This window comes from Panulirus ornatus, chromosome 43 (assembly GCF_036320965.1).
Source record: "Panulirus ornatus isolate Po-2019 chromosome 43, ASM3632096v1, whole genome shotgun sequence".
Classification (NCBI taxonomy): Eukaryota; Metazoa; Arthropoda; class Malacostraca; order Decapoda; family Palinuridae; genus Panulirus; species Panulirus ornatus.
In genome coordinates, this window is record NC_092266.1 from 27,556,207 (window position 1) to 27,578,319 (window position 22,113).

The window sequence follows — 22,113 nt, forward strand, 5'->3', positions numbered from 1 at the left end:
CTGATTTTATTCAGGTGTTGTGTATTGATACAAAGTGATTGCTTAATAGTGCTGCTTTGCCATTTTTAAAGATTTCTTCATTTCCATTCCGTAGGATCTTATCAGCCATATGGATGTAGATATATGAAGTTTTTGTAATGTGGCATATTAAGATTATGATATTTAAAAATATGTCAGATTCTTTACTAATTTTATTACTCCATTGCTGTTTTTAAAGATTTCTTCATTCCATCCCCCTCTTTACTCTCTACAGGTTGTAGATACAAACCACATTCTCCTCAATTTTCTTCTTGCTCTACACTGCACACTTTCTTCAGTTCACACCTGCCACACACACACAACTGTCTACCTCAGTTTTATATATTATCCACTCCTTATGCTTTGCAAGAGGAAGAGGTCTGTGTTTGCAAAGTGGATACATATTTTTTTCGTACATGTTCATCATTTCATGATTTGATTAGTGTTATGCATCACTTGTAATTGATATTTATCTCAATATTGAAGCAATTTTTGTTTTTTAATATTCTTTCCAAGCCAAATGATAGTATGGGCTGTTCTGTCAGTCCTCAAAATGCATAGTTGTTGTCTGTAAACATAGATATATATATATACACACTTCTTTGTGTCATAATTAATAAATAAATTATCTTTTTAGGATGAGACACCATTGTTCCTTGCTGCTAGAGAAGGAAGCTATGAAGCCTGTAAAGTGCTGTTGGATCACTTTGCCAACAGAGATATAACAGATAATATGGAGAGGCTTCCTGAAGATGTTGCTAATGAACGACTGCATCATGATATTGTACGGTTGCTTCGTGAACATCACCCTCGCTCACCTCAGATGGCTCAAGTAGTTACTACTTCTCATCTGATGCCACCGCAGCATAACCAGCAACCTCAGAATGCATTAATGTCCCAGCAGCTTACCCCACAACCTGCTCATAGGACTAATACTCAGCCAAAGGCTAAGGCTCGCCGGCCAAAATCATCAGTCATGCCACTACCAGGGGGATCTGTAAATACTCCTGTAAGCCCAGATGCAACAACTTCTTTGAAGCGTAGTTCCAGTGTTAAAAAGAAACGTGAAGTTACTGGAGTGCCTAGTGTTGAGTCCCAAACACAATCATCACCTCTAAACTCATTAGGATCACCACATGGAGTATTTGAAGCTGGCAGCAGTCCTTTTGAGACTGGCATGTTTTCTGGAGGTATGGGTGGACTAAACCCGCACTTTACAGAGGTGGCAGTAACACAGCCACCTCCATATGAAGAGTGTGTGAAGGCTGCAGTATCAATGAATAACTTACCACAAATTGGTGATCATGATAATAATCCTTTCAGCTTCTCAAACATGATGGGAAATCATCATCAGGGTCATGTGATTCACCAGCGGCAGCAGTCAATGCCAGCCTCTTTCTCCCCACAGAGTCAGACTGTTTCTCCACCACAACATTTGACTCCACCCCATTCATCACCACAGCATGTGCAATCACCACATGCATCAGTACTTGTCACTTCCCCTGGTAAGATGCGACCTGCCCTACCCACTTCTCCTACACACATGGCTGCATTAAGACATGCAACTGCTACATCAGGATTTGAATTCCCAAGTGGAAGTGCTGCTAGTTATAGTCTCCAAGGTCAGCAGCAGAAGCAGCCACATCAGCAGCAACAAAAACAGCAACAACAAGGGGGTAGTGGGTTCTATCCACACTATCCAACCCCTCCATCACAGCATTCAGGGGTTGAAGCAACACCACAACATAATGTGGCTCCAACAACACATGATGCATTTCCCACACCATCCCCAGAGTCCCCAGGTCAGTGGTCCTCTGCATCACCTCGAAGCCAGAGTGATTGGTCTGAAGGGGTGAGATCCCCTTTAGGTCCACCAGGGTTACCCCCTCACCATCAAATTTTCCCTGGGGCCCAGCAGCAGCAGCAACAACAACAGCAACAACAGCAGCAGCAACAGCAACAACAACAACAACAACAACAACAACAGCAGCAGCAGCAGCAGCAGCAGCAGGGACCCCCACAACCTCTTGGACTACCGTCACAGGGCTCAATCTACATCTAGATTTTGATTCTATTATGTGCCAATAGTCCTCCAGTGTACAGTGCTGCACCAGTGTGCAGTGCTGCTTGTACCATATCTATCTGGGCTGATTTTGCCCTGCTGTGTACATACCGTGCTAAATAACTACCCTGCTGTACTTAGTGTGCAAATGAGTACAATCAACTATCTATGGACCTTCAGGTTTTGTAGGCCAAGTGAAATACGGCATGGACCGTTGTGTGTACAGTGTTCACGTGGAACAGTTTGCAATATAGTTGTAGTGGTGAGGTAAGGAGGAGTGTCTTTCATGGGTCTCTCTGTGATAGCTGTGCTCACTAGCGACACCCTGATCACAAAATGTGCATTTCTAAATTAGTATTGCTGTATAACCTTTCTGTGACTTCATATAACCCACATTTTTTTGGCATTATGAATACTGACATCATGGGGTTCCTTACAGGGAGGGCGCTTATGCACATAACTCATCACAGTGACTCTTCTCAGTTTAGGCAGTGTTCATTATCAGTGACCACGTTAAATGTGATACGTTATTTTGTATGTGAATTTTATGACCATGTCTTCGTTTAATTTGTTTATAGAGAAATGCTACGTCAGTAATACCATAGAAGCTTTGCAAACCGATCTCTTTAGGATATTTTTAAATTATATTTTTATGTCTTCATATCCATATGAACAAAAGGTTTGTGTAAAATATTTGATAATTTTTTAAATTTCCAGTTTATATAGAGTATTGTGTTTGAGCGCAAGACATGAACAAATGTAAACCAACAAAAAAAAAACGGTGCTTTTCTGTGGAAAAGTGCCCCATTGTATTATAGTACTCAATACTTTGTTTTCTGTATTTGTAAGCATTTGTTATAAAGAGACAGGGTGTGGGCAGTCTGTGACCAAAGTGACTCCACTCATGTATGTTTGTGTGTATGTGTGATATATATATAATTGACTCAGAACCCCTTTCTTGAAAGAGTCATGGTGTTACTGTCCTCCAAGACCTACAGCTTCAAAGTTTCACTACTTCCAGTAGCAGGAAGATGAGACTCCTTTGGAGTGAGAAGATCTTCAATGAGATTGTACTCCCTTTCATTAATAGATGATAATACAGCCTCACCGAAAATCACTTTACATTAACAATATATCCATAGGCAGGCAAACTCTTGTTGCTTGTGGTTACACCGCCATTGAAGTCACCTTTGGTAAGCCTATATCATCATCAGTTTTTCTTGTTCTCCTGTCAAAGAACTTCTCACTTAAACCAGTCCACATTGTCCTTGCTGAAGAGAGGGGTCATGGGATCATCATATACATATTTTTTTTTATACATATTCGCCATTTCCCGCATTAGTGAGGTAACATTAAGAACAGGACTGAGCCTTAAGAGAGAATATCACTTGGCCCCCCAAGACCAGTTTCTTTGAGAGTCTTGGTGTTACCCAGGACCTTTCTAAAGGCTCCTTTAGCCAAAGGCTGTATGGCAAATACATGACAGCTCAAGAATGAGTGTGAACGAATGTGGCCTTTTATTGTCTGTTGGTAGCGATGCTGTCTCATGTGGGGCAGGGTAGCACCAGGAATGGATGAAGGCAAGTATGAATATTACGCCTATGTATGTATATATATATATATATATATATATATATATATATATATATATATTTGCATGTGTGGACGTGTATGTATATACATGTGTATGTGGGTGGGTTGGGCCATTCTTTCGTCTGTTTCCTTGCACTACCTCGCTAACGCGAGAGACAGCAACAAAGCAAAATAATAATAATAATAATTATGTTTGTATGGGCCATTCTTCGTTTGTTTCCTGGCGCTACCTCGCTGACATGGGATAGGGGAGAAAGAATACTTCACACGTATTCCCTATATTTCATAAAAGGCAACTAAAAGGGGAGGGAGGGCAGGGGCTGGAAATCCTGCCCTCAAGTTTTTACTCTTCCAAAAAAAAAGGAACAGAGAAGGGGGGCCAAGGAAGGATTTTCTCTCTTAGGCTCAATCCTCTGTTCTTAGCACTACCTCACTAATGTGGGAAATGGTGAATATGTGTGAAAAAAATATATACATATATATTACCAGACTCATATGGTCTTAAAGGATTCTGCTTTTTCGAAGTTACTCTGTGAACAAAAATTCACCTTTGGCAAGACTGTATCACTAGGAGTACAGTCTCATCAAAGAACCTGTCATTCCAAAGGAGTCTTCATTTCCCTGCTAGTGTAAGGAATGCAGCCTTGGGCTGCAGGAGCCTTTAGAAAGGTACTGGGTAACACCATGAATCTTTGATAGAAATTGGTCTTAAGGTTATAAGTGAAATAGAATAAAATACAAATTACTGGACTCCACCTGCTCAAGGTTACACCACAAGTGAAAAGTCAAAGAGTCATACCAATTAAATTGTTACAACGCTTTATTGTAAGGGATGACATATGTGCGACTTACTGCATCACACTTTACTGCACTTTTTTTCGCTACTTCTCGATATTATTTAGATTTAGGCACAAGCTGGCACATAGACTATACAAGTTGATAGTTACATCATGATATTTCAATTTTACTTGTTACATTGTATTACTGGAAACAGTTTGCAATCAGACTGTTCATAAATTACCTGTGTTAGTGATTGAAGGATAAATATGTCTTTCATATTTGCTTATATTTTATAGGAGGAAAAACAGCTCAAACGTGACATTTCACCCCATCAAGCAATTAGAAATGATCATGGACCCTGCTGATGAAGGCATATCTGAAATTTCTTAACAAGGCATATCCGAAATTTTTTTTAAAAACTTCGCCCCAGTTAATAGGAAATATGGAGCTAAAAAATATTGTAAGTAATATTGCTGTACAGATATTTAAATTTGGCATACCATTCCCAGTTGGCTCATAGTATGTCTCATGACTTTCACAGCTTAATCCATCTTTATAGTCATCAGTTCCATCAGATTACTGTTCCAGTACTTTTTTCTGCAGCTAACAGTTCAGATCACTACTCAGCCAATGAATAATTTGAAGGCATATAAGTGTGAATACCAGGACCTTATCTTCCCCTTTCTTATTATGTGGGAAGCTGACACTATGGGATATTTTCTTGGTGCCAGGTATAGTGGCTTGTGACATAAGACATCCCTAGAAGCAGGCTGAATCTTTTTTTTTTATTATTAACAGGAACCCTTTCTTTGATAGGGCTCCTGCAGCTTCTAGGCCATGTTACTTCCAGTGGCAGGGAAATAGACTACCTTGGCATAAGAAGCTCTTTCATGTGATTGTGCTGTTTTTCAACATAATACAGCCTTACCACATGTAACTTTCACTTGCAGTGTATCCACAAACAGGGAGAGTCTCTGATATATATATATATATATATATATATATATATATATATATATATATATATATATATATATACACTGTGTGTGTATAGCAGGTACCTAGTGACAGCACTAGGATCCCGTTCCTCTATCAAGGAATAAAGTACTGAAATTGAATTGAATGTGTACATGACCTGACTAGTTAATAAGTAAATTATTAAGTGCATTTATACAAAAGAAATTCTTATAACTTAATGCATTAATACTCTGAATATTGGTCAACCATGCCCACACCTGTAAAACCCCCACTGATGGGTGTTTTGAGTGTGTTTGTATGAATGTTAGCATTTTGTCCAAATGTGAGAATACAAGTAAAATTTATAAATAAATACTTGATTTTGTATATTGTGGTTTCATTTCTGTAGAGCTACTATTTGTTTTATTGCATAATTTTTCAGAATTGCCTCATGTTTTCCAATGTTAGTATGTAATCAGCTTCTATAAGATGGAAAAGAAAAAGGAGCCAAGCAAGAAAAGCTCCTCTTCAGCAGCTCAGGCTTGGGTAGGAATGTATGTGTATGTAACCATGTTGAAGAGAAAGGAGAGATGGGTAGTTTGTTTAAGGAAAGGAACCTAGATGTTCTGGCTCTGAGTGAAACGATGCTCAAAAGTAATGGAAAAGAATAGTTTGGGAATTGCTCATGAGCTCCAAACTGATACAAATGAAAGTGGATTGTAAGATGGGTAATTTTTAGTGATTATGAACACAGCTACGAGAGGAGATATGACGTGGTGAGACACATGTAACTAGATGAGCAGAGAAAATACGAAAAAGATATAGTATAAAAATGAGTGGCTTCTATAGTAAAAGATGGAATCATGAGATTATCTGGGTTTAAGTAGAAAGAGGATGTGGAATGACTGACAAACGCAATTATATGGGGTGTAGGAAAAGCCTAGATGTAAGTGGAAGAATACTGAGGGGTTTAATTTGGGAGGGCATTTATGAGTAAATGTGCGGATATGTTCTGTGGGGCCTGGATGTGGGAAGGGAGCTGTGGTTTCGGTGCATTATTACATGACAGCTAGAGACTGAATGTGAACAAATGGGGCCTTTATTTGTCTTTTCCTAGCGCTACCTCGCACACATTAGGGGGGAGGGGGTTGTTATTTCATGTGTGGCGAGGTGGCGATGGGAATGAATAAAGGCAGACAGAGTGAATTATGTACATGTGTATATATGTATATGTCTGTGTGTGTATATATATGTATACGTTGAGATGTATAGGTATGTATATTTACGTGTGTGGACGTGTATGTATATACATGTGTATGTGGGTGGGTTGGGCCATTCTTTCGTCTGTTTCCTTGCGCTACCCCGCTAACGCGGGAGACAGCGACAAAGCAAAATAAAAAAATGAATATGTTTTACATCAAGTGTAAAGAGGCATATAAAACATATGGCTACAAACTCAGCAGACTTAACAAGATTGTAAAAAATGCAATTATGTATAATTATATTCAGTAATTTATCTCTTTACAATATATACATCAATAATGATCTAAAGTCTGGCCATACAATACAGGATAGTAAACGTGACAATATTCAGGTGTATGCAAATGACTGTGAATAGTGGGTGAATAGTGCACCATTAATATCCATAAGTCTTGAAAAAAAAATAATGATAAAAACAATTTAAGTTTATATTTTCCTTAACTGGTTAGTCTTGATGATCCACACCCATTCCTGTTCTAGACTTCTTGAAATCACCCAGGAAAATTTTTTCCTAATTTCCTTTAATTACCTAAATATTCCCCATAACAAAGAAGCAAATTACTGGATTGCTCTTAGTATTATACAAAGTCCAACATGATTTACCATCTGAAATATAGTTTTATAAGAGTGCTGCCAAGGGATGACTGACTTCTGTAGGGTAGGCTCCAAGAATCATGGTGTTAGGGTCCTCCAAGATCTGCTTAAGTGTGTCTAAGAAAATGGCTGCTGAGTCATCGTCAATTGCAGAACGGTCATAGGACAGAGTGACACTCATGTATGATATTGCTGTACCACACTCGTCTGAAAGAGATGATAATTATGTCATAACCTCAGCATTACTCTGAATGATGTGATAACTGTAATCTCTCAGATGATTTATAAGATAATTTTAAAGTTTGCATTTACTATACAAATTGTTCACAACATACAAGAGCACTTCAATCTTTTTGATGTGCAACTGACTTCTTTTTTTGTTGCTTTTCTATTAAGTAAATTACAGCAATATAATTTTTTAAATCTAAGGGAAGGTGCAAAAGCTATATAAATCATTTTTTTTTTTCTATACTGAAATAAAATAACCATTCTAGTTTTAGCAGAATAACACATTGGTCAATCCTAAGAGCGCCAAAGGAATTTCAATTTGTTTCTCATGCATGATTAAATGCACAAACAGTTATGAAAACCATTACTTTATTCTTATAATTCATGACATTCCTAGTTTTTGAAAAATACATTATTTATTGGATTGGCCAATCCTAAACTACAGGAAACTGGAGTAAGACAGTGAACACTACTAACATTGGGGCACGGCAGTGGTGCCACAGACAATGAAAGTCCCATGAAAAAGTGTGTAACCATCAACTGTAATCTAGAAATACTCCATTTTTTTTCCACTACATTAATATCGGGACAATTTAACCATTTAGTATTACTAATTATTTGCTGTATTTTTGAAAGTTCCTTCATCTGTGAGCTGGTATCATGATTTTTTTTCATTAATTTCAAAGCTTGTATTTGTCAAGCAATATTATGGTAGGTATTTGCCAAAGCCTTGCTTACCTCACAGGAGTTGATCAAGTCTCTATGGCTGGTAGAGGAGAGTGGTAATATCAAAGATCAAACTGAGAGACGCACAGGATCAATGGATCTTTTGTGGTTGCACTATCACATTTTCATGATAATGCTAACAATAAATGTCTAAATGAAAATGCCCTTGTACAAAGTGGAGAAAGAACCATGAATATGTTAAGGGATTGTATAGTATACAAGGAGAGCTTCTTCAAGCATTCATTACATAGTGGAGAGGATTGGACTGTGAATATGTTATGGGAGGGTATGGCATATAAAGATGTTTTCATGATTATTCATCAGTAAAACATAAGTATGTGGCATAATCAATAGGTAGTTATTTCTAATTTCATGGGAATAAAAGGCAACTGCAAAAGTTAAGTGGGTGCATCAAATTTTAAAGGGGGATGTGTATCATGAAAAAGACATAGGAGAGTTATTAAGTTCATTGTTGCCCTCTGCCAGCAGCCTGTTAAGGGTGAGGCTCTAAAAGATAATAAGCAGCACTGGAGTTCATCAGTTATTTAGACCCTCTTGCTGTGGCCTCCCCCTTTAGGGAGTTTTTAAAGGGAATGGGCTTCAGAGAAATAAACAGACATTTATAAAAATATACTGATGAAAAGTGTCATCACTTGTGTATGGAATGTTTTCAGGAAATGATATACTGATGAAAAGTGTCATCACTTGTGTATGGAATGTTTTCAGGAAATGGAACAGTAGCATCACTCTCCTCCTTTACCATCAGCTTGCATGATTCACCTTAAATAACTCATTAGATTCCAAAGGCATAATAAAGCAAATGCAATTCTTCATACAAATGAACATGAACTTACCTAATGTTTTTCTACCTCCACCTACAGCCAAGATGCCACACTGTGGAGGGTTGATGATAGCAGTAAACTCCGTAATTCCAAACATTCCCAAATTTGAGATCCTGCAATCCAAATACTAATGAAAGTACAGAACCACCATGATAAAAATAAGTTTTGAGCAATGCAACTAAAAATTCAAAAATCATATTACTAATGAGCATGAATAATACAATTCTACAAAATTATAATCTTTCCACCCCTTAGTTCATTGTATTTGGATTTATGCCAAAGGTTTACATGACTAACTTACGTAAAAGTTCCACCTTGGAATTCATCTAACTTCAACTTGTTTTCTCGTGCCCGGCCAGCAAGATCACGTACTTTGATGGCAATGTCTTCAACTCCTAAAATGTCAGCTCCATGAACTATCGGGGTTATAAGTCCAGCAGGTGTTGCCACTGCAACACTAATATCTACCTGGTTGGCCATCACAAGCTAAAATAGCAAGAAAGTAATTTGGTATAATACACAATTATGAAAATATAGTTAATCAGTTTAAAATCAGTTCCCTTTATGATTAACAGCCTTTATTCAACAATATTCTGACCATACGTACAATACCACCAGAGTAGAAAATATATGATAATCAGAAAACAAACAGCATGCAGTATAAATAATTATGTTACTCTTATTATCATCCCTTAAAGTTCATTAAAAAAAAAAAATACAGTACCTGATCCCCTTGCCAAATACAGTTCATTTCTGGACACCTGGAGAGGGCAGTGGCAACAGCCTTGATGATTAGGTCATTCACGCTCACATTAATGCCTTCATTTTTATACTGTTTCCTCAGCGCTAAAAGTTTGTCTATACAACACTCGAGAGTACCATATGAATGAGCAATACCACTCTGGAAAAACAAACATTACATCAGCCCAATTGCTCAATATCAGATTTTCAAACATGTCCATCTGACATTAAAATTTGTGGACAATGAACGTACATGATATGGTATCAATAAGAACCATCACAACACTAAAAATTGGTTCCTCACTTCAACATTTGTTCTTTTGTTATCGACTAATCTCTTGGGGGTAACTAATAATCATAAGAAAAACATTCAATTTAAAATTTCTGAAGCTTTATGAAGTCCCTAAATCATATATGTGTGCGCGTTCCTATGCACTTTGTTCGTATATGTGTGTATATATATATATATATATATATATATATATATATATATATATATATATATATATATACATATATATATATACATATATATATATACATATATATATATACATATATATATATATATACATATATATATATATATATATATATATAAGTCTGTTGGGGATGAGAGAGCTTGGGAAGTGAGTCAGTTGTTGTTCGCTGATGATACAGCGCTGGTGGCTGATTCATGTGAGAAACTGCAGAAGCTGGTGACTGAGTTTGGTAAAGTGTGTGGAAGAAGAAAGTTAAGAGTAAATGTGAATAAGAGCAAGGTTATTAGGTACAGTAGGGTTGAGGGTCAAGTCAATTGGGAGGTGAGTTTGAATGGAGAAAAACTGGAGGAAGTAAAGTGTTTTAGATATCTGGGAGTGGATCTGGCAGCGGATGGAACCATGGAAGCGGAAGTGGATCATAGGGTGGGGGAGGGGGCGAAAATTCTGGGGGCCTTGAAGAATGTGTGGAAGTCGAGAACAGTATCTCGGAAAGCAAAAATGGGTATGTTTGAAGGAATAGTGGTTCCAACAATGTTGTATGGTTGCGAGGCGTGGGCTATGGATAGAGTTGTGCGCAGGAGGATGGATGTGCTGGAAATGAGATGTTTGAGGACAATGTGTGGTGTGAGGTGGTTTGATCGAGTGAGTAATGTAAGGGTAAGAGAGATGTGTGGAAATAAAAAGAGCGTGGTTGAGAGAGCAGAAGAGGGTGTTTTGAAGTGGTTTGGGCACATGGAGAGAATGAGTGAGGAAAGATTGACCAAGAGGATATATGTGTCGGAGGTGGAGGGAACAAGGAGAAGAGGGAGACCAAATTGGAGGTGGAAAGATGGAGTGAAAAAGATTTTGTGTGATCGGGGCCTGAACATGCAGGAGGGTGAAAGGAGGGCAAGGAATAGAGTGAATTGGAGCGATGTGGTATACCGGGGTTGACGTGCTGTCAGTGGATTGAATCAAGGCATGTGAAGCGTCTGGGGTAAACCATGGAAAGCTGTGTAGGTATGTATATTTGCGTGTGTGGACGTATGTATATACATGTGTATGGGGGGGGTTGGGCCATTTCTTTCGTCTGTTTCCTTGCGCTACCTCGCAAACGTGGGAGACAGCGACAAAGTATAAAAAATATATATATATATATATATATATATATATATATATATTGGAAAGGATCACAATTTTGCACATGATCAAGATATGTTTCATTTTCCCCATGGACTTATAGGAATATATTCTTTCATCTGTTTCCTTGCGCTACCTCGTTAACACAGGAGACAGCGACAAAGCAAAGCGGTTTCAGAAGTGGTAGAGGATGTGTGGATCAGGTGTTTGCTTTGAAGAATGTATGTGAGAAATACTTAGAAAAGCAAATGGATTTGTATGTAGCATTTATGGATCTGGAGAAGGCATATGATAGAGTTGATAGAGATGCTCTGTGGAAGGTATTAAGAATATATGGTGTGGGAGGCAAGTTGTTAGAAGCAGTGAAAAGTTTTTATCGAGGATGTAAGGCATGTGTACGTGTAGGAAGAGAGGAAAGTGATTGGTTCTCAGTGAATGTAGGTTTGCGGCAGGGGTGTGTGATGTCTCCATGGTTGTTTAATTTGTTTATGGATGGGGTTGTTAGGGAGGTAAATGCAAGAGTCCTGGAAAGAGGGGCAAGTATGAAGTCTGTTGGGGATGAGAGAGCTTGGGAAGTGAGTCAGTTGTTGTTCGCTGATGATACAGCGCTGGTGGCTGATTCATGTGAGAAACTGCAGAAGCTGGTGACTGAGTTTGGTAAAGTGTGTGGAAGAAGAAAGTTAAGAGTAAATGTGAATAAGAGCAAGGTTATTAGGTACAGTAGGGTTGAGGGTCAAGTCAATTGGGAGGTGAGTTTGAATGGAGAAAAACTGGAGGAAGTGAAGTGTTTTAGATATCTGGGAGTGGATCTGTCAGCGGATGGAACCATGGAAGCGGAAGTGGATCATAGGGTGGGGGAGGGGGCGAAAATTTTGGGAGCCTTGAAAAATGTGTGGAAGTCGAGAACATTATCTCGGAAAGCAAAAATGGGTATGTTTGAAGGAATAGTGGTTCCAACAATGTTGTATGGTTGCGAGGCGTGGGCTATGGATAGAGTTGTGCGCAGGAGGATGGATGTGCTGGAAATGAGATGTTTGAGGACAATGTGTGGTGTGAGGTGGTTTGATCGAGTAAGTAACGTAAGGGTAAGAGAGATGTGTGGAAATAAAAAGAGCGTGGTTGAGAGAGCAGAAGAGGGTGTTTTGAAATGGTTTGGGCACATGGAGAGAATGAGTGAGGAAAGATTGACCAAGAGGATATATGTGTCGGAGGTGGAGGGAACGAGGAGAAGAGGGAGACCAAATTGGAGGTGGAAAGATGGAGTGAAAAAGATTTTGTGTGATCGGGGCCTGAACATGCAGGAGGGTGTAAGGAGGGCAAGGAATAGAGTGGATTGGAGCGATGTGGTATACAGGGGTTGACGTGCTGTCAGTGGAGTGAATCAAGGCATGTGAAGCGTCTGGGGTAAACCATGGAAAGCTGTGTAGGTATGTATATTTGCGTGTGTGGACGTGTGTATGTACATGTGTATGGGGGGGGGGGTTGGGCCATTTCTTTCGTCTGTTTCCTTGCGCTACCTCGCAAACGCGGGAGACAGCGACAAAGTATAAAAAAAAAAAAAAAAAAAAATATATATATATATATATATATATATATCCCTGGGGATAGGGGAGAAAGAACACTTCCCATGTATTCCCTGCATGTCGTAGAAGGCGACAAAAAGGGGAGGGAGCAGGTGGCTGGAAATCCTCCCCTCTCGTTTTTTTTTTTTTAATTTTCCAAAAGGAGGAACAGAGAAGGGGGCCAGGTGAGGATATTCCCCCAAAGGCCCAGTCCTCTGTTCTTAACGCTACCTCGCTAATGCGGGAAATAACGAATAGTAGTATGAAATATATATATATCATGGGCCTGGCCCATAGCCTAGTGGTTAGCATTCCCGCCTCTTGCACAGGGGCCCTGGGTTCAATCCTGGCTGCTGGAGGTTTGTATGTTCTATGAAGGTGCGTGTTTCTATGCACTATGTTCGTATAAATATATATATGTATATGCATGAGTATGTGGGTAGGTTGGGCCATTCTTTCATCTGTTTCCTTGCACTACCTCGCTAATGCGGGAGATGACAACTAAGTAAAATAATAATAATAATGTTGGGGATGAGAGAGCTTGGGAAGTGAGTCAGTTGATGTTCGCTGATGATACAGCGCTGGTGGCTGATTCATGTGAGAAACTGCAGAAGCTGGTGACTGAGTTTGGTAAAGTGTGTGAAAGAAGAAAGTTAAGAGTAAATGTGAATAAGAGCAAGGTTATTAGGTACAGTAGGGTTGAGGGTCAAGTCAATTGGGAGGTAAGTTTGAATGGAGAAAAGCTGGAGGAAGTAAAGTGTTTTAGATATCTGGGAGTGGATCTGGCAGTGGATGGAACCATGGAAGCGGAAGTGGATCATAGGGTGGGGGAGGGGGCGAAAATTCTGGGAGCCTTGAAGAATGTGTGGAAGTCGAGAACATTATCTCGGAAAGCAAAAATGGGTATGTTTGAAGGAATAGTGGTTCCAACAATGTTGTATGGTTGCAAGGCATGGGCTATGGATAGAGTTGTGCGCAGGAGGATGGATGTGCTGGAAATGAGATGTTTGAGGACAATGTGTGGTGTGAGGTGGTTTGATCGAGTAACGTAAGGGTAAGAGAGATGTGTGGAAATAAAAAGAGCGTGGTTGAGAGAGCAGAAAAGGGTGTTTTGAAATGGTTTGGGCACATGGAGAGAATGAGTGAGGAAAGGTTGACCAAGAGGATATATGTGTCGGAGGTGGAGGGAACGAGGAGAAGTGGGAGACCAAACTGGAGGTGGAAAGATGGAGTGAAAAAGATTTTGTGTGATTGGGGCCTGAACATGCAGGAGGGGGAAAGGAGGGCAAGGAATAGAGTGAATTGGATCGATGTGGTATACCAGGGTTGACGTGCTGTCAATGGATTGAATCAGGGCATGTGAAGCGTCTGGGGTAAACCATGGAAAGCTGTGTAGGTATGTATATTTGCGTGTGTGGACGTATGTATATACATGTGTATGGGGGTGGGTTGGGCCATTTCTTTCGTCTGTTTCCTTGCGCTACCTCGCAAACGCGGGAGACAGCGACAAAGCAAAAAGAAAAAAAATAATAATAATAATAATAATAATAATAATAATAATAATATGTATATATCTTGTTTCTATTCTTTCATACTTGTCCATTGTTTCCTGCATTAGCTAGGTAATGACACAACAAATGAAGAAAGGCCGCATTCGTTCGCATCTATTCTCTAACTCTCACATGCAATACACCAAAACCAATTCCCTTTCCATGGTTTCCTCCAGTCATTTCATGTGCCTTGATTCAATACATTAACAGCAAATCACCCAATGTATATCCATTTGCTTTTTTGTTCTTCTCAAATGTTAACCTTCAAAACATCTTATTCTTCCTGAAGTACTGCTGCTCACTCACCCCTACTCATATTTGCCCTTTTTATCAACCCTTGCACCTTCCTCTTCACCTCCCGCCACTTATTCTCGTACATCTCCCAATCATTTACACTCCTTTTCCTGTAAGTACTAACCATAAACCCCCTTTCACTTTCAAAAGCAACTTACTTTGTCATTCCACTATTCACTAACCTTTCTCATCTACCCATTTCCCACCTGCATGCCACACATTTCTCTTGTAAGTGCCAGCACTGCTTCCCTCAATACCTCCCATTCTTCACCCACTCCACTTCTTTATTTACTCCCTCCTAGTATTTCTTCACATGTCTCTTTCCCAAGCTCACTTACTTTTACCCCCCATCTTTTTAACCAAATCATTTCCTCATCTGAAAACTTCTATAAATCTTCACCCTCACCTCCACCATGTATTGATCATACATCCCACTACCTGTCCCTCTCAGCATATTCACATATGTCTCTTTTGCACACCTATCAATTAGTCTGTAATCTTGTAATGCCCACTTACCATCTTTCCTACTCACCCATGTATACTTGTGTATGTCTGTTCTTTTTAAACCATGTGTTCCTAATCACCAGACCTTTTCAGCACACAACTCTAAAAGTTGCTCCCCATCTCCATTCACCTTACTGACAACCCCATGCCCCCATTTATACCCTCAACTGCCATATTACTCATTTGTGCATTTGAATCACCCATCCCTAATACCTCAATCTTAAAACTGCTGACAGTGAGCTGCTCTCAGAAATACCTCTCATCTTCCTTCTCATGGTTAGGTGCATAAGCATGAATAATTACCTATATCTTGCAATCCTATTTCACTGTTACCCACATCAATCTGGAGTTCAGTTTTTTACACTCAATCACATTTTGACAACGGTTTCCAGCAGTAGCACTATCCCTCCATAATGTTTGCTTACACATTAGCCTCTGACTTTATCCCCTGACCATTTTTCTTTTTCTTTCAAAAAATGTATCTCAACCAAATGTGCATTTTCAATTAACTCTTACCAATTAGCTAAATTGTGAGCCTTGGACTAAAAAATAATTCCTTCAATAATCCTTTCATTGATACATAAAAACTATAGAGCATATCTTATTGTGAAATCGTTCAAAACAAAATTTCATTGATAGCTGAACCACATAACTATAAAAATAGGTACACAAACCTTTGATTGTAAAAGTCTTTTGGCAATTGTTCTCCTCATACTAGTTACTTCTACATCATAACTATCTTCAGAAACACCAATGACAGGTGGTGGTACTGAAATTGGAGCTGCAGATGCAGGAGCTGATGGTGCAGCAGCAGGTTTCGAAACTTCCGGAGGAGGAACTGGGAGGTGTAAACCAAATATATTAATATCAAATCTTTGCTTGCTGAGAATAAGATTTTTGTGTTAATTCCTTAGTGTCATGTATGGACCACTTGCACCATTACATAAAACATGCTACTTTAACATGCATACTTCTTTCATTTGCTTTATAGTCCTATCTTTCAATTTCTCTCCTTTCCCCATACATCTTTGAGTTATCTCAAAACTCTTATGTTCTGTAAAGTAAAATATCCCTTGGGACAGGGGAGTAAGAACACTATCCATATACATCCTGTAAGTTGTGGGTGACAAATGGGCCTGGAATGGGAAAATTAAAATCCTCCACTCCTATATTAACTTTCTAAAAGGGGAAACAATGAGTCTAGCAAGGATTTTACCTTAAAGGTTTAATAATCTGTTCCTGGCCCTATCTTGCCGAAGTGGAAAAAAGCAAACAGGACTTGGGAAAAGAAAAGCAAAACTATAAGCCTGTTTTGCTATACCTACAAAACACTGTAAATATCAAGAACTATCTTAATTAGGTCTAAATCAAGTAATAATTAAGGAAGGTATAAAGATGTATGCAGCTTTTATGGATCTGAAGAAAGTGTATGACAGAGTCGAGTGGAATGCTTTATGGGATGTGTTAAGGATATATGGTATCGGGGGACAACTGTTGGACTGTGTGAAAGCCTTGTATACAGGAACAAATGCAGGTGAAAGAATGGATGGAGAACTGAGCAAAAGTTTTGGGATACATGTAGGTGTGAAGCAGAGCTGTGTGATGCCACCATGGCTTTTTAATATATACATATGGATGAAGTGATAAGAGATACGAAAGCAAAACTAGGGAAAAGGGGTGCAGATATGGAGTGTAGGAGAGATATGGTGGCTAGCGGCAGGCCTATTTGTGGATGATACAATGTTGTTTGCTGAGAGTGAAGAGGGGTTGCAGAAGGTTGTGAGTGTGCTTTATGATGTGTGTAAGCATAGGCAATTGAAGGTAAATGCGAGTAAATGTTAAGTAATGGTGTTTGAAAGGAAACGGAATGAAAGTACTGATTTTGTAAAAACATATAGTGAAAAAAAAAAGTGTACTAAATTGTGCTCTGGGTATTGGGGGGGAAAGACTGGAGGAAGTGAGAGAATTTAGTATCTAGAAGCTGTCTTGGGTAAGAGTGCCAATATGGAGGGAGAGAGCAGTATAGGGTAGAGGGGTAAGTATGGAAATGAAGAGAGGATTAAGGGACAGCATAGTCCTCCCAACCCTGACCTATGCAGCCAAAACATGGACATGGAATGAGCCACAGAGGTCAAGAATCCCGGCTGTGGAAATGAGCTATATGAGAAGAGCATGTGGTGTGACAAGATGGAATGAAGAAAGAAATGAAAGGGTGTATGAGAAATAGGAATTGCTAAGGGAGTGAACTATAGAGTGGTAGAATGGGTGAAACAAAATACTTTGAGGGGGTTTTGGCATGAGGAAAGAATGCAAGACTGGGAGTTTACAGGGAGAAGGTACTATTGTACAATTAAAGGGGTTGATGTGAGTGGAACACCACCTGTGACATGGGCAAATAGGGTGGAGGGAGAGAAATAGTGGAAGAATGCATGGAATGGTGTGTGTAAGGACAGGGATAAATGGAATTGTTTGCTATGGCCACCCCTTGATGGAAGTTCCCAGAGAGAATGGGCATCAGAGATATAGATAAGCAAACAATGCTCAAAAGCTGAAACTTATGAGCTCCAAGTTGGAAAGGCAGTGAAATTCTATGATGGGTCTGTGGCAAGGGAGTATGATGATTGTTTAACATGTATATGGATGGGGTGGTCAAGGAAATAAATGCAAGGGTCTTGGAAAGTGAGGCAGGTTTACAGCAGGTTAAGGGTGAGGATGTCTAGGATATGAGTCAATTGTTTGCTAATAATAAGCTCTATTGGCAGACACAAGTGAGAAACTGCATTCATTACAGTTTGTGGCTGCTCGGCTCTCTATTTTGAATAAGCTCAGAAAACCAAGTGTAATATATAAGGATAGGGCAGCCTTGGTGGCATTAAATTTTCTTCAAGGCCAACATGTGGTAGCTTAAATTCTTCCTCAGATTCTGAAGTACCTACACCCAAAATATGGGGCTTCTAAGCACTACATGTATCTATAATAAGTCTGAAACTTGAAATGTAGCATTTGATCTCCTTTATACCTAGGATCTGGTACCCACTGGATCCTGCCTTAGATCCTTGAAGTACCTTCTTTACAATATGAGACTGGTAGGTCATCTATTTTAAATAAATGCAATGAAATAGGTCACTACTTTAAATGGCTACAGTGAACTCTGTGGGATGGGCTTTGGTGGCCTTCAAGGCCAACATGCAATTAAAACTTTGTCCAGATTCTGAAGTACCATCACCAAAAACTGAGGCCTTTACGTGCTACCTCAAGCTGTGGTAAATCTGAACCTTAAAAGATGGCCTTTGCTGGCCTTAAATGCCAAGCTCTGGTACCCTTGAATCTTGCCTTTGATCTTTGGCTACCTTCATTATAATTTAAGGCAAGATTGCCTATTATGAATGCAGGCAGTAAACTAAGTGTACTCTATAAAAGTGGAGTGGCCTTTAGTGACTGCAAAATGGCCTTAATTGTCAATATACAATAGTTTAACAAATAACCCACATTTTGAAGTACATCATAAATCTAGGTCCTCTAGAAGCTACATGAAACTGAAGTGCATTATTCTGAACACTTGATAAGTGGCCTTTGGTCTCTGAGGCCAGACTCTGGTACTCTTGCAATACTGCCTGTGATTCTGAAGTACCTTAATTCAAAATGAAGCTGCCAGTTTGCTATTTTGAATGCATGCAGTACTCTAAGTGTAATCCATAAGCCTGGGTTGGCCTTTGGTGGCCTTTAGTTGCCTCAAAATGGCCTTTAAAGCCTAGATACACCAACCTAAAACCTGGCCCAGATTCTGAAGTACACATATCCTCAAAATGGCCTTTAAAGCCTAGATACATCAACCTAAAACCTGGCCCAAATTCTGAAGTACATATATCCTATTAGGGACTTCTAAGTACTTGAGTTTGGCTTTAAAAAAGGTATGAATAAACAAACAAACCCTTAAAATTATTTAGAGATAAAAAGACATTCAATAAACTCCAGCAACTTACCTTAATAAGCCAAAAAGTAAGACTGCCACAACTGTAATACCATGCATCACTTCTATACTCCTAAGTCTGGAAAGAATTGACCCTATATACCTTCCAACATATAACTACAACTGCCATTGTCTTTCATTTACCATTATTCCTCTTATGTTCCATTCAAACACATAAATCCAAATATCTCAGCACAGTTGCTCCCATATCACTTATATGTGAGAGGAAACAATATCAATACAATCCAGTGGCAATTAAAAAACTCTTACCAATCCCTCAATGTGATGTCCTATTCCATTACACAGATCTTCCTTCATATAAACCAATATCAAACATCAGAGATTATTTCACTGATGAAATACTGCCATTCATACAAACCTCTTCTCTATCCTTCCACCTTCCCTATGTTTTTCACACCTTCCACCTACAGGTTTCATATATACTTCATTCAAATACAACAGAACCTTTAAGACAAAAATCATGTAAAGTCTTACCTGTTGGCAGTACTCGTGGTTGCAAATTTTTTTCTCTAATGGTCTGCAAAACATCCCCCTTCAAAAGTATACCATGGGGACCTTTATGAGGAACTTGATCAGCTTCCAGTCCATACTGCTCAAGCAACAACCGAACTGAAGGCCCATAGTTACTGTACAAAAACAGCCCATACATTAAAATGAGACTCAAAGAATACAACTTTCATGATTTGACATACAAAGTGGGAAAAAATTATAAATTATAACAGAGTAAAAACTATTTCTTAATGTAATTAAGGATATGTTAAGGTAACATACACGCACCTACAACCAGTTAAGGGAAAAAATTTCACATACCCTATATAGTGGCATGCCCAGTTTCTAAACAAAATACTGCCTTAATAACCACTGCCTTAATGACTAGATAATACACACTCACTAATCACATTCAGCATTTTTTGTTTTCATATTCTCATTTTATGTACCATCTTGTCACAAACACTCTACATCTGCAACCCTGTCATGAAACATTCAGCAGTCCATAAAAATTCTCATTCTATCTCTTCCTCATTTCATCACTACCGGTTACCACTTCCCCATTTAACCCCTTCACCAATGTTCCCATTTGTTCTTTTTATTTTTAACAGACTAATTAACCTTCTTATCTGCCCTCTTTGTATATATACACAGATACACACACACACATACACACCTCACCTCACCTGGCCCCCTTCTCTGTTCCTTCTTTTGGAAAATCAGAAAAACAGGAGGTGAGGATTTCCAGCCTCCCGCTCCCTTACCTTTTAGTCGCCTTTTACAACCACAGGGAATACGTGGGAAGTATTCTTTATCCCCTATCCCCAGGGATACACACACACACACACACACACGCCATTTGATAAACATGCGATTGTTGCATGTTTACCAAATGGCGTCCTAGCTTCATCTCTTCGATGTATATCAACCGACTTATATTTCTCTCTTGTGTCTCCCCTGATGATGTGATTATTACACAAAAGTGCATTTGGGAACTTATTGTGTTTCATTTTCCCCGTGGACTCATAGGAATATTTCATACTATTCGCCATTTCCCGCATTAGCAAGGTAGCATTAAGAACAGAGGACTGGGCCTTTGAGGGAATATCCTCATATGGCCCCCTTCTCTGTTCCTTCTTTTGGAAAATTGAAAAAAAAAAAAAAACGAGAGGGAGGATTTCCAGCCCCCCGCTCCCTTCCCTTTTAGTCGCCTTCTACAACACGCAGGGAATACGTGGGAAGTATTCTTTCTCCCCTTTCTTTTTCCCCTTTTCCAAAAGAAGGAACAGAGAAGAGGGCCAAGTGAGGATTTCCCTCAAAGGCTCAGTCCTCTGTTCTTAATGCTACCTCGCTAATGCGGGAAATGGCGAATAGTATGAAAATATATATATATACTTTTCTCTTCACATATTCGCCATTTCCCACTTAGCAAAGTAGCATCAAAAGTTGATGACCGAGCCTTAGAAAGCCCTCTTCTCCTACATTAGCAGGGTATTACCAGGAACAGAGAAGAAAAAGCCACAATTGCTCACATATGTTCTCTAACTGTCATATGTAATGCACCAAAACTACAGCCCTCTATCCACAATCAGGCCTTGCAGACCTTTCTGTGGTTTCCCCCAGCTGCTTCATGTGACCTGGTTCAGTCCACTGACAGCATGTCATCCCCTGTATACTTTTAATATGATATCTCAAAAATTTCTAAGGCACTGGTCATCTTCCCCTACTCTCCATCTGGTTTCCCCCTCACATCCTATAATGAATAGGCATTTTCTCTGTCACTTTAGAAACACCAAGAATCTGTTCTAATCCAATCAGTTGTGTTTTGCTTGCCAGTTTGTCATATATCATTAAGCCACACTAATATATGGGTAAGGAGTGGGGTGTGGCTCCTGCATATGGTAACATAATGATGGTTAAACTACTAAAATACACTAACATATCTCTTGCAAGATTTGTGTGATATTACTATAAGCAGAGGAATGATTTTTAACTTTTAAGACAAACATGAATAACTGGCAAAATCAATCAATGATCCTCATAAGTAATGCTATACTTTTCCGCAAATATTTACGCACCCATGTCCTGCATCAGTAACAGGGGTGGATACTGAAGTATCTACAACTGGTTGAGTATTAGCTGCTGATACTGAGGCACCTTCCACACAAGGAATTTCAATAGTCCTCCAATCATCTCCTTCTGCTGCCATAACTGCAATCAACGTGCCTACCTTCACATCCTTCGTATCATCTGGCACCTAGCAAAATACGAAACTTCGACTTATTTGGGGGCTAAAGATATATTTCTATACTCAAATTCAG

At 39.2% G+C, this 22,113-nt stretch overlaps 2 protein-coding genes across 3 annotated transcripts in view; one reads left to right on the plus strand and one right to left on the minus strand.

Moving 5' to 3' along the window:
• N (neurogenic locus Notch protein) overlaps window positions 1-5,797 on the plus strand; it is a 152,447-nt gene extending 146,650 nt beyond the window's left edge. Inside the window, exon 12 of the mRNA XM_071687298.1 lies at window positions 656-5,797. Within this exon, the coding sequence (XP_071543399.1) occupies window positions 656-2,080 (1,425 nt within the window). The 3' untranslated portion in view covers window positions 2,081-5,797. The remainder of the gene's footprint in view (window positions 1-655) is intronic.
• A 1,102-nt stretch (window positions 5,798-6,899) lies between these two features.
• LOC139762427 (dihydrolipoyllysine-residue acetyltransferase component of pyruvate dehydrogenase complex-like) overlaps window positions 6,900-22,113 on the minus strand; it is a 29,583-nt gene continuing 14,369 nt past the window's right edge. For both annotated transcript variants that reach the window (XM_071687299.1, XM_071687300.1), the window contains exons 3-9: window positions 21,871-22,049; window positions 19,778-19,929; window positions 15,987-16,150; window positions 9,785-9,961; window positions 9,362-9,546; window positions 9,073-9,173; window positions 6,900-7,471 (exon numbers count right to left, since the gene is read on the minus strand). In XM_071687299.1, coding sequence (XP_071543400.1) covers window positions 7,290-7,471; window positions 9,073-9,173; window positions 9,362-9,546; window positions 9,785-9,961; window positions 15,987-16,150; window positions 19,778-19,929; window positions 21,871-22,049 — 1,140 coding nt within the window. In that variant the 3' untranslated portion in view covers window positions 6,900-7,289. The remainder of the gene's footprint in view (window positions 7,472-9,072; window positions 9,174-9,361; window positions 9,547-9,784; window positions 9,962-15,986; window positions 16,151-19,777; window positions 19,930-21,870; window positions 22,050-22,113) is intronic.